The sequence below is a fragment of the Lepidochelys kempii genome, chromosome 4 (genome assembly GCF_965140265.1).
Source record: "Lepidochelys kempii isolate rLepKem1 chromosome 4, rLepKem1.hap2, whole genome shotgun sequence".
Classification (NCBI taxonomy): Eukaryota; Metazoa; Chordata; order Testudines; family Cheloniidae; genus Lepidochelys; species Lepidochelys kempii.
The window spans coordinates 87,739,491-87,752,632 of record NC_133259.1 but is presented as its reverse complement, the minus strand read 5'-3'; the positions used below and the strand labels follow the sequence as shown (position 1 = coordinate 87,752,632).

The 13,142-nt window shown below is 40.2% G+C and overlaps 1 protein-coding gene across 2 annotated transcripts in view; it reads right to left on the bottom strand.

Moving 5' to 3' along the window:
- Positions 1 to 13,142, bottom strand: part of LONRF1 (LON peptidase N-terminal domain and ring finger 1) — a 29,506-nt gene that overhangs the window by 7,632 nt on the left and 8,732 nt on the right. For both annotated transcript variants that reach the window (XM_073341957.1, XM_073341956.1), the window contains exons 3-8: positions 7,524 to 7,646; positions 6,599 to 6,745; positions 5,787 to 6,027; positions 5,605 to 5,701; positions 2,472 to 2,586; positions 1,745 to 1,866 (exon numbers count right to left, since the gene is read on the bottom strand). In XM_073341957.1, the coding sequence (XP_073198058.1) occupies positions 1,745 to 1,866; positions 2,472 to 2,586; positions 5,605 to 5,701; positions 5,787 to 6,027; positions 6,599 to 6,745; positions 7,524 to 7,646 (845 nt within the window). The remainder of the gene's footprint in view (positions 1 to 1,744; positions 1,867 to 2,471; positions 2,587 to 5,604; positions 5,702 to 5,786; positions 6,028 to 6,598; positions 6,746 to 7,523; positions 7,647 to 13,142) is intronic.

The following is a 13,142-nucleotide window of genomic DNA, read 5'->3' as shown; positions in this document are numbered from 1 at the left end:
AGCAGCACTAATTCAGTCCACATGTTCCCTAGCTATTCTCAAGCCCTGTACAGAGCACATATAGAGCTGTGGATAGACCTTGGTTCCTTCTCCACTGCAAAGCCTAAGGAGACGAGGCTCTGAAGCAAAGTGGAAGGAGGGAGGGTAGTGGAGCAACCATAGGGACACACATCTTGAAAAAGGTCCAGTTACTAAACAAGGTAAGTAACCTTTCTTTCTTATCTGAGAAGCTTCCCCACTATGGTGTTCAATTTGAGGTGGCTCACGAGCAGTATCCTTTGAGTTCCAAAGTTCCCATCTCCTGCAATCTAAGACTGATAGTAAAATTGCAGAGCCTGTGACAGTATCTATTCAAGAAGCACGAGGTATGGTAGAGTGTCCTGAGACAGAATGAACCAAAGCCCACAAAGCAATCTTGCAAATCTCCATCCATTAGCAGAACAACAGATGTAGACTTATATCTGGAAGGTAGGTATAGTATATTACAAGCTGTATAGCAAGAGAGGATCCAGTCAGAAACCAATTTAGAAAGTCTTTGCATGGACACTAGCACTCCTTTAGCTGTGTCCACAATAGAAACAAATAGTCTCAGAGGCTCAAAAAAGTCTAATCCTGCCCAAATAATAGGTCAGTAGCCTCTTAACATCCACGTTATAAAGGGCAACTTCTTGACTAGACAAATGGAGTTTAGGATAGGAAACTGGGAGGTGAACTGTCTAGTTTATGTGAAAGTCTGAGCTAACTCTGGGCAAGAAACATGGGTGTGGTCAAAGGGATGTCTTTTCTTTTAAAAAGAGAACATATGGAGGGTCAGCCATCAAAGCTCTTGGCTTGCCAACTCTTTGGGCCTAAAAAGGCTGTTTTAATGGAGAGATTTAGAGACAAGCAGGTAGCTAGCAGTTCAAAGGGAGGCTCCATCAGAAAGTTAAGAACAAAGTTTAAGTCCCAGGTGGGAATGGGGTATCTGACATTTGGGAAAGATTAGATAATCCTTTGATGTAGCAAAATTGCAAGGTGAGCAAATACCGCGAAGCCCTCCACCAGAGAATGAAGTGCTGTGATGGCTACTACAAGAGCTTTAATTGAACCCAAAGTAAGATTTCCTTTCTTCAGAGCAAGAAGATATTCCTGAATCTCAGATAGTGGAGTCAACAAGAGATTGGTACACCAGTCAGTACACCAGTGGTAAAATCTTTTCTATTTCTGAAGGCAAGTCTTTCTGGTAGAATCTTTCCTACTATTCAGCAGGACTTCATATCCTTCTCCTTAGGAGTGCGCTAACCCTGAGAGCCATCTAGATACCAAGCCTTGAGCCACAGTGTTCAGTTTGGGGTGAAGAACATTCCTCAAGTCCTGAGTGAGAAGACTGGACATTGATGGAAGGCTGATGGAGGAGAGGCAAAGGTAGTAAGGAAACTACACTAGATTTGGCCAGGTTGGTGCAATGACAACGACCATGGCCTTGTCCTGTCTCTGTCTTGGGCAGAATTGTTCTAGAAAGAACTGAGGGCGGTCCATCTGTTGCAGCCCTATATATCCTCAGTACAGGGCATGAGAATAACTGGGGCACATATGCAGACTGAATGTACACTGCTGCCAAAAATCTCTGATCAAAGGTACATGCACATCTCAAGTGGAACACCCATAGACACTATTTTACAATGCTACTGTGCAAAAATACAGTAATTTTGCTTTCAAATTTCCTTGGATAAAAAAAAAAAAAAAATACACATGGTAGGCTTACTCCGAGAGTTCAGCAGTTTCTTCATCATGAATTCTTTTTCTCTCAGATAATTCATCTGCCAGATATTTCACCACTAATTCTTCCAGTAGTACTGTGACACTGTATTTCCTAATTGCCAAATACTAAAATAAAATAAAATTATATATTTACCATAAACCATTTCTTATACAACATTAACACAAAATTCAGAGCTACTTTTAATTAAAAAGTACTATAAACAGATATGGGACTATAAAATCTGTCCTAACAAAACAGTATTAAAGAGACAGTAAACTTAAGACATTCCCGCAGTCTTAGTTGTAACCTCTAAAATTATTGTAACGGAAAGAGAATGAATTCTCTACTTTTTTCAGTTTATTTGGTACATTTGACAAGACGTGTGTCTAATCAGTGTCAATATTTCCTCTGCCTAGTCAGTTTCCCCAGCCTTTCCACAGCCACAAGAGAGGAAAAAATACAAAGAAAAATGTGATAGAAAAATTACATGAGTAGGCAGGAGAACTCTGATTGACGAGGTATCGAAGTTGGTAATGTTTTAATTCTGTAGCATGAGTCAATCATGTGTTCATGTTTCAGTGGCCACATAAAGTACCATCAATACATAATCGATTGGGTTTTTGGATTCTGAACGCATCCAAGCTTTCAGTGGACTCAAGTCATCTGGGTTTTGTGTGATGGTGTATGAAGTTCCTTCTACTACAGTTTAATAGGTCTTCTGAATATTTACCTCTTTTAAGCTCTCTTTACATAGGGGACACTGCGGGGCATGGTCTAAACAGCGTTCTAAACAATTCTTGCAGAAGGTATGTCCACAAGGGGTTGTCACTGGCTCAAAAAATAACCTGAAATTTTTTTTAAAACAAGTCAGTCAACAATTGATACAGTGATTCTAACATATTTTAAATAAATGTTAAAGAAGTCTAGCTATACTATAAGAAAATAGACAAGTTAAATGAAAATTAGAAATACAAGATTTGTGCTAGAACTTTTTTTGAATGTGTATTTTCCATTTTCTCAACACTGCACAACCTAATGTATTCTGCGCTTCATAGTTAATTTGATCACATTTCTAGGTTCAAATATTTAATGTCTAAAAGTATATTAATATAAATAAGTTACACAAACACAGACAGTGCTTCCTTAAAGCATTAACTTAATGTGATATGACAATGGTCATGATAAACCGTATACTTTAACCAACATCATCTGCACACATAATAACTACTTCTGATTTTTAATACTTTAGAACATATGGTGTATATTTATACGACATACCAGAAAGATTTGCAGTTCTTAAGAAGCCTATCTACTAAAAGAGGAGGTGAGATTTTCAAAGAAAATACATGTGTAAATCCCCTATACTGCTTTGAGAATCTCAACCAATACCTTAACCCAAAGGCTAAATTTAGGTGCAAGTGTTAAACAGTATTTGTCAGTTTATCCACCAAAACAAAATGACTTCTAGATAAAAAAAGTGTAGTCTAGTTTTAAGACATTTTCTCTTTCTTGTGTTGTTGACATTTACGAATAGAATACCATTTTTAACTCAATTATCAGTTTGTGTCACACCTATAAAATTAAATACAAATATTCTGTCCTTACCAATACTCATCTACCAAGGGTACGTCGACAGCAATGACAGCCATGGGTTAATGGGACTCGAATCAGCTGACTGGTGTCTACATTGCATTTTAACCCTAATTTAAGGATTTTCTGACCCACGGTCGAACCTAGGGCTCTGGGACTCACTCTGCAGTGCACAGACAAATCAGAGTAACCCTATCCCAGAGGGCCTAGCCTCCTTTGGTGGCTGTCTCAGTAGAAATGACTGCAGTTTGGGAAAAATTTATACTGAACTACCATCTAATCTGAAAATTGGGCTCTCCGCCTATAGGCTGTGTCACATTGGTAGGAAAATGCCCATGTGCACATGTTCTGAAGATAATTAGGACATCAGTCTCCAGGACTGTCAAAGTATTAAAAATGAAATTTTGCAATTCTTAATTTTTAAAATGGAATGCTCAATGAAGGTGTTTTTATTCAGTTTTTTATTTTTCTGTTTTGAAGTTTGATATAAAATGTAGGTATCAGAGGAAAAACACACCCACAGACACACCCACCCCAGCCCAGCTGCTGCCAGTGAAGTGAATCCCTAGGGCTTGATGTGTAGTGTGCTCCAGCACACCCCAGGGATCTGTTATCCCTGCACCCACCACACCCCGGGCAGGAGGGGGCTCCCACTCAATACCCTCATAGTGCATGTTGCCCTGACCCCTCTACACACACAACCCCAAGGAGGGCAGGAGAGCCAGGAGCAAGGAACAGAGAGCCAAGTAGGACCAAGTGTTTACATATATGCTGCTACACATATGTAGCTCCTGGCTTAGCACAGCCAGGGGAGGGATGATCCATGGGAGGGATGACTCCCACCGATCAGCTGTGCTCCCTGCCCTGGGCAAGCTCTTCACAACAGCGAGGAGGAGCTGAAGCCACTGCCGCAGGAGGCATCATGGAGGTTTTGGGGCTGGCTCCCACCTCACCGTCCTGACAGCACACACTGCCTGAACACTCCTGCACATGAAGCTCCAGAAAGGGGAGGTTTGGAGGCGAGGAAGAGGGCAGAGAGCAGGGCAGGGATCAAGCGACTACACTGCAGGGAGGGGGAGCACCTGGGCTGTTGGGGAGTTGGGTCGGAGGGGGATCATCCTTCCCTAGCCATGTTGAGCCAGGAGCTCTGCAGCTCCCTTTCCCTGCAGGGCAGCTGCTTAGACCCTGCTCTGCTCTCTGGCCCTTGCTCCTGGGCCCCTCTGGGGCTGTGTGTGCAAGGGAAGGCAGTGTATACCAAAATCTGGCTCTGCTATTGTGACCAGGAAGCAGCTCTTTTTGCAAAAAGCTTCTTCTGACCACTCTCCATAAAAAACCGTATAGGCTCTCTGACAATGTGCTTGCAAACTAGTGTTCTGTAGACAATGGGTTAACACTGACCTGAGTTGCTGCCCTCTGTGAAGGGTGGTGTGGCAACAGATTGCACCACAGACTGTCAGCATAGAGAGGACAAAGGAAGTTTTCCCCAAGGAACTCTTGGGAGCATCTGGAAGACTTCTGGGATTGAGTCAAGCCAGGGACACGTGCACACAAGAAAGCAACAGGGCTCAGACCCTAGGTCCCAGCTTAACATGGGCTCAGACTCTTTAGCAATGCAGAGTCCTGGGACCCTAGGTTCGACCTCTAGTTTAGTACAATTGGTGTGTGGATGCAAAGAGGGTTAGATTTGAGCCTAGGCTTGCACTGCTGTGTAGACATAGCCACGAGTCTGCAACTCTAATATGGGTAACAGCAAAGGCCCAAGAAGTCTAGGTACTCCTTATGTCTATGCTGCAACCTAAGCCCAGGATTCGAACTCAGGCTCAAGTCTAATCCCCCTCCTATTATCTACATGAACATCACACTAACCAAGGGCTCAGACCAAGGGTCCCAGGACCCCACAGTGGTGGAGGATCCAAGACAGAGTCAAACTGGGACCCAGGGTTCAAGCCCTATTGCTCTGCAATATAGACACAGCTCCACTGGATTTGTCCTCCGGAAATCTACCAGAAGTATTCCACAATCCCACGGACCAACTTTCTTTGTCCTCTGGAGAATCCAGTTTGATGGAAGTCGTCATCTAGCATAACCTCATGCCCATTGTAGGCCACTGAACCTCACCCACCCACCAAACCTCACCCACCCACCATTCTCAAATAAAACAGACAATAAGGCAAGTCATAACCTCTTTACCTCAGTTTACACATAAAAGGTATCTGCCCACATCTATAATGCAGATATCATATAGAAGATACTATACAAATAGTAAATATTACCTCATACACAGAGAGCATTCAAAATCTGCCACATCGATTAAGTGCTGTGGAACTGTTCCACAAACCAGTGAAAATGCAGTATCCCTTTTTGTAGTTTCTAAGAAAAACAAGAGAAGATACTGTTTGAAGACAAAACAAATCAAAATAAGTATGTTTAATCTTGACATTAAGTGGCTATTTACCTCCTTGTTTTTTATGTTTGCTTCTTCCATCTTCACACATGATTGCATCCTGTTCTGAAAGGGAAAGCTTCCTTTTTAAGAGAGCACTTTTTTCCTGACCAGAAAGCAAAGGTTCAGAAGAAACCCTTTTTAATCCATCTCCTTTAGCAAGCTTTTCTGTGGAGTTAAGAGCATGGGCAGATTGTACACGATTTAGGCTTCGTCTGAAAGACTCCACTGTTATCTCGGACACGTCTAAATTCTACAGAAATAAAATGAACAAAGTTAATAGTACTTATTCTCATTTTCAAATTGAGGCTAATCATTTATGACAGCTGAACATGAATAAGTTGAAGCCAAATTCAGATAAACTTCTCCACTGCACAGCCAGACTCAATGATTAACTTATGGAATTTGGCAGGTCAAGAAAGCACCTGCTGAAATAAAAAAAAGGGATTAAAAACCTCAGTTTCCTTCAAAGGGGAAAATAATTTGGGAAAAGAAATTTAGAATTATTGTTATCTGGAAAATAAATCTATAACAATACCCTTTTTATTTTGGAGCTATTAGCGTTAAACCTTAAATAATGAAAAAGTTCACTAGATTGTGTCTTATGAACTGTCAAAAAATTAAGATACTTTCTAGCTGATTCATGAAATCCAACAGAAAAGTCTACAACTAGCAGAAAGAAAGGTGTAGCAGCATATTATGTCTGGAGCTTAATATGAAGCTTAATAAAAGTTTGATAAAAAGCTTAAGTTCTGATGCCCTGAGTTTGTCTATTAACTAAGGGACAAAAATATATATAATACTACATGGTTTTCCTTACTTACCTGCTCTGGACAAAGCTGTAGATTACAGCCAGACTCCTCCATTTCAGAACCAAGTGTAAAAGGCTTATTTCGAATATGAGGTGAAGTCCAAGTAGATTCCTTCAGACTCTCTCTCACATTTTCTGGTGACAGCAAATCATACAATGTCTATAAGATAAACATCTTAACATTAAGATTAGGGGGAAAAAAGATTCAGCTATAACTTTAGTTAATATAACTACATAACCACCATGAAGAAGCTTACTTTATATCAAAATTTCTTGTTTTAAATATACCCTTCATCTTATTCTCTACCTTATGATCAGCTGTAGCACAAGTTCAGTTCAGTAGTTCTTCTCCTAATTAAAGGTTTATATCCTTATCTTTATACACAAGTTAAGCTCTTAAATTCCCCCCCTTACAGGAAGTGATGATAATCTTCTCCCAACTCTTATTTAGGTGAGGTGTAACTAAACAAGATGCAGTTCTGTAAAAATGTTAATCTGTATTGTGCAAACTTGATAGTGCAGATATTTGTTTCCATAGAATGAAAAGATTCAAGTGTTTGATTTCTTACTCAAATTTGTTTGACATCTACTGGAAAGTGTGAAAATCTGATGCCTGTTTTACTTGAAAACTGTACCAACTATAATTGTAACTGGGTTAAGTATATATACTCTCCCCTAACCCAACTTAAAAAAATAAAAATAAAAAAGATTTTTCTGGAATACATGGGCACAAGAACTCTTATTGCATCCAAGCATATTAGGACCCTCTCCTCTACACAGAAAATTAGATATGTGAAAATAAAGTCATCCAAATTTTTAGCTGAACATCTTCTTACAAATACAGACATGATGAGCATAAATACATTGAAGACTGAGATTCTAGGGTAAAGTGGGCCACCTAAGAGAAAGAGCAGCAAAGTTTATAAATACCACGTTACCTTTTCCACTTCTAGCTTTGCTGGAACAAAATCCTCATCAAGGGATAAGCACTGTAGGAACAGTTGTAAGGCATCACCTACAAACCCAGCATCATGCAGCACCTTTGCTTTCCTGAAGTAAATCTAAAGATATAGAAGTAACATTTGATATTTTCATACTTTCATTAAAGAGACTATATATTAATATTCGGACACACTATGGCATTGCATGTCTTTTCCATCTCACATGGAGGTGAGAATTAGAGATGTTGTGATAGGGAAGAAAATATACCTCTTCTGCAGATCTTAGAAGGTCCACAGAAAGGAGGAACATACCACGTTCTCTAGTCTCTGTCCTCCACACAGCTACAGTAGAACCCCAGAGTTACGACTCGGGAATAGAGATTGTTCGTAACTCTGAAATGTTCATAACTCTGAACAAAACGTTATGGTGGTTCTTTCAAAAGTTTACAACTTAACATCGATTTAACACACCTTTTAAACTTTACTATGCAGAAGAAAAATGCTGCTTTCAACCATCTTAATTTAAATGAAACAAGCAGAGTTCCCTTATCCTGTGAAATCTTTTTTTTTTTTTTAAGTATTTACATTTAACACAGTACTGTACTTGCTTTTTTTTCCTTCTCTGATGCTGTCTGATTGCATACTTCTGGTTCCAAATGCGGTATGTGGTTGATTGATCAGTTCATAACTCTGAGGTTCTACTGTATTTCAAGGTCTGCAGGAGCAGCATTCCCCTATTCAGGAGGTCCACAGGAAGGGGAGACTGGGTAAGATGGCAGTTTTGTAGAGTATACTCTCCTACTTACTTTTGAGGACTGCAGAAAAAGGTAAAATCCCTATACTAAGACTTGAAAAATGCGTTGCCATGTGCCGCTTCCCACCCCACAAGCCTTTGAGTGGAAAAATTCTCTGATCTGGATATGATGGCAAAATAGGACAAACATAGGGATGGATTTTAAGTGATAAGTTTAATAAAGTTACAGCTTAACACAGAGGAGGGGTGCTACCTGCCCTGTCACCTATATTCGTACATACCAGGCATTTTAAATGGGTCCAGTGTGGGAGCTACAGTGATTTTACCATACAACCCATAACTTGGAGTAGACACTCCACAGCCTACCCCTAGAACTCAGCTCTTCTGAGTCCTATCACCCTAATCCTACCCACAAGGGGGACAGAAGATATTAAAGGGGGGGGGCGCTGCCCCAGGAAGATCTCCCCTTATATCATAAACACAAGGCCCATTAGTAAAATCCCAGGTCTTTCAATTCTGGGAACCATTCCTTTCAACCCCAGTGGAAACTGACTGCCAAGTTGCGACAAATTAATATCATTACCAAGTACTTTCGCTATTTACTCAACCCACACCTATTTAACTGCACTACCCAGGCCTTGGCCAATTTGGCTTCTATAGGAAGAAAAATTCCTTCTTGATGCCAAAACAGGCAGCTGGTCAGACTTGCAGCATCTGCAAAATAGCATCAAAGCTACCAGTACAGGATAGGGAGGAACTGGAACAGAGCAAAAAGAGGCTCCACATGGCCTGGGCTAGACTTTAAAATTAATGACTGGTCCCTCACTCTCCCTTATCAGCTACCTTTTCCATTGACAAAGTCTTCCCAGTGATGACAATTCTCCCACTGCCAAAGCCCTCTGTTCTAACCTAGAGAAAAAGCTAGATACTTACTATTTTTTAAAAATTGAAAACTCATGTCTCCAGCAATCATGTAGTATGCAGTATTAAGTTTATTTGAGCTCACGCTCCAAACACAAAAGTTAAAAACATTTGACATTTGACTTTAATCAACTAATTTTGTTCGTGAGCACTAGATAGCTAGATCTCAGAAGTCAATAAACTAGATTCTTTCCCCTTTCAGATTTTTTTTTGCTATGGAAAGATGAAGAAACAGGACTTTCTGAATCCTGATGTACACATTTAGTGTGTCAATTCAGAAACATCTTGTCAATCCACTATAATTTTTTCTAACTAACAATATTGAGGCCAATGACTTTTTAATAATTTAGGTAAGTGGGCCAAAACCAAGTTGATAAAAAGGAAATTCAGTGCAGCTTTACCTATGGAGCAACTGCCATAATTCCAAAATAATTGGCTGTGATAGTTTCCCTATGTCAAGGTTCCTTCCGCACTCTGAACGCTACGGTACAGATGTGGGGACCTGCATGAAAAACCTCCTAAGATTCTCTTTACCAGCTTAGGTCAAAACTTCCCGAAGGTACAAAATATTCCACCCTTTGTCCTTGGATTGGCCGCTACCACCACCAAACAAATACTGGTTACTGGGGAAGAGCTGTTTGGACACGTCTTTCCCCCCAAAATACTTCTCAAAACCTTGCACCCCACTTTCTGGACAAGGTTTGGTAAAAAGCCTCACCAATTTGCCTAGGTGACTACAGACCCAAACCCTTGGATCTGAGAACAATGAAAAAGCATTCAGTTTTCAGTTTCATGGGGATAAGAGCTTGGGGGAAATGTAGTTTTATTTATGTAACAATGAAAATAAGTCTCTCTACTTCAAAATTAGGAATGAAGAGACATGTGTTCTAAGAATGATATAAAAATCTGAAGTTTTTAGTCCTGGCTGACAACAGTATGCATCTCCCCTTACAGGACTACTCCAAGTATTATTTAATGTTTAAATGCTTTAATGAGAAAAAATGTTATGCAAGTGCTTATACTTTCACATTAAGTGCAGAACTCTAAAGTGAGACATTTGCAGATATAATTCAATTTTCATTCAAATCTCCACACTAAATTACCTACTGCATATACAGACAGCACATTTTCCCAGAAAGATCCTGCCTTTAAGTGATTACAGCTACCTGCACCACATCCGGAGTCATCCACAATTCCCAAGCAATGAATTTAAGCTGAGTTAAATTTGTAAATATTTACATTTTCAAGTGTTTTCCCTTAAGTGAACAATAATCTCTTAAAAAAAAAAAAAAAAAAAGGAAAGCCTGGAAATTCTTAACTAAGGTAACATTTAAAATTAGATAGCATGAAAATACATATTGGAGAATCAAAAATCTTTCACCCTACGTAATTATCACACCTCACATGTGAGCTGAAGGCATTGCCGGTCTTTCATGAAGTTTTTGATAAATTTAAGACAAGAAATATCTTAATTTTTTTAATTCACAAGACAAATTCAATTACACCAATAGCTGTTGAACATTTTCCCCCTACAGGAACTGAAAGACATACTGAAGAAACACCAACATAAAAAAAAATATCATACTTCCATCTGAAAAAACAAGAACAAAAAATGCTGCTTTTGTTACACCCACCAAAGAATACAGAAAAGCACTTTGTTTTTAGTTTGTTTACATTGTGCATTTGATTCCATTTTGTGTAGTCAATTTCATTATTTCTTTTGTATAGTCATTTTTCCTCTTTTTGCAAGTCTTTTATATAGCAGGAGAGAGAAAAAACGTTTAAAAAACAGGATACTGTGCCTATAAGGCCACAAAAACTGCCAGGGGGCCTCAGGGGCAAGGGTAACACTAGATACTACAGGTTTCAGGGTAACAGCCGTGTTCATCTGTATTCGCAAAAAGAAAAGGAGTATTTGTGGCACCTTAGAGACTAACCAATTTATTTGAGCATAAGCTTTCGTGAGCTACAGCTCACTTCATCGGATGCATACTGTGGAAAGTTTAGAAGATCTTATTATACACACACAAAGCATGAAAAAAACACCTCCTCCCACCCCACTCTCCTGCTGGTAATAGCTTGTCTAAAGTGATCACTCTCCTTACAATGCTGATATGTATGATGAATGTATGATAATTAAGGTGGGCCATTTCCAGCACAAATTTTCTTTGTTAGGCCTGTCCTGTAGTAGGTGACTTCTGGGAACTCTTCTGGCTCTATCAATCTGTTTCTTCACTTCCGCAGGTGGGTATTGTAGTTGTAAGAATGCTTGATCGAGATCTTGTAGGTCTGTCTCTGTCTGAGGGGTTGGAGCAAATGTCACGGCTAACCTGGTGGCTGAACTTTATGACTTTGTCTTTACCCATAACTATTTTACATTTGGGGACAATGTATACCTTCAGATCAGCGGCACTGCTATGGGTACCTGCAAGACCCCACAGTATGCCAACATTTTTATGGCTGATTTAGAACAATGCTTCCTCAGCTGTCATCCCCTAACGCCCCTACTCTACTTGCGCTATATTGATGACATCTTCATCATCTGGACCCATGGAAAAGAAGCCCTTGAGGAATTCTACCATGATTTCAACAATTTCCATCCCACCATCAACCTCAGCCTGGTCCAGTCCACACAAGAGATCCACTTCCTGAACACTACAGTGCTAATTAACGATGGTCACATAAACACCACCCTATACTGGAAACCTACTGACCGCTATTCCTACCTACATGCCTCCAGCTTTCACCCTGACCACACCACACGATCCATCGTCTACAGCCAAGTTCTGCAATACAACCGCATTTGCTCCAACCCCTCAGACAGAGACAGACACCTACAAGATCTCTATCAAGCATTCTTACAACTACAATACCCAAATGCGGAAGTGAAGAAACAGATTGATAGAGCCAGAAGAGTTCCCAGAAGTCACCTACTACAGGACAGGCCTAACAAAGAAAATAACAGAACGCCACTAGCAGTCACCTTCAGCCCCCAACTAAAACCCCTCCAATGCATTATTAAGGATCTACAACCTATCCTGAAGGATGACCCAACACTCCCACAAATCTTGAGAGACAGGCCAGTCCTTGCCTACAGACAGCCCCCCCAACCTGAAGTAAATACTCACCAGCAACCACATACCACACAACAGAACCACTAACCCAGGAACCTATCCTTGCAATAAAGCCCGTTGTCAACTGTGCCCACATATCTATTCAGGGGACACCATCACAGGGCCTAATAACATCAGCCACACTATCAGAGGCTCATTCACCTGCACATCCACCAATGTGATATATGCCATCATGTGCCAGCAATGCCACTCTGCCATGTACATTGGTCAAACTGGACAGTCTCTACGTAAAAGAGTAAAATGGACACAAATCAGATGTCAAGAATTATAACATTCATAAACCAGTCGGAGAACACTTCAGTCTCTCCGGTCACGCGATTACAGACATGAAAGTCGCTATTTTACAACAAAAAAACTTCAAATCCAGACTCCAGCGAGAAACTGCTGAATTGGAATTCATTTGCAAATTGGATACAATTAACTTAGGCTTGAATAGAGACTGGGAGTGGCTTAGTCATTATGCAAGGTAGCCTATTTCCCCTTGTTTTTTCCTACCCCCCCGCACCCAGACATTCTTGTTAAACCCTGGATTTGTGCTGGAAATGGCCCACCTTGATTATCATACACATTGTAAGGAGAGTGGTCACTTTAGATAAGCTATTACCAGCAGGAGAGTGGGGTGGGAGGAGGTATTTTTTTCATGCTGTGTGTGTATATAATAAGATCTTCTACACTTTCCACAGTATGCATCCGATGAAGTGAGCTGTAGCTCACGAAAGCTTATGCTCAAATAAATTGGTTAGTCTCTAAGGTGCCACAAATACTCCTTTTCTTTTTACTAGAAACTACAGTAGTTTATGGACATGA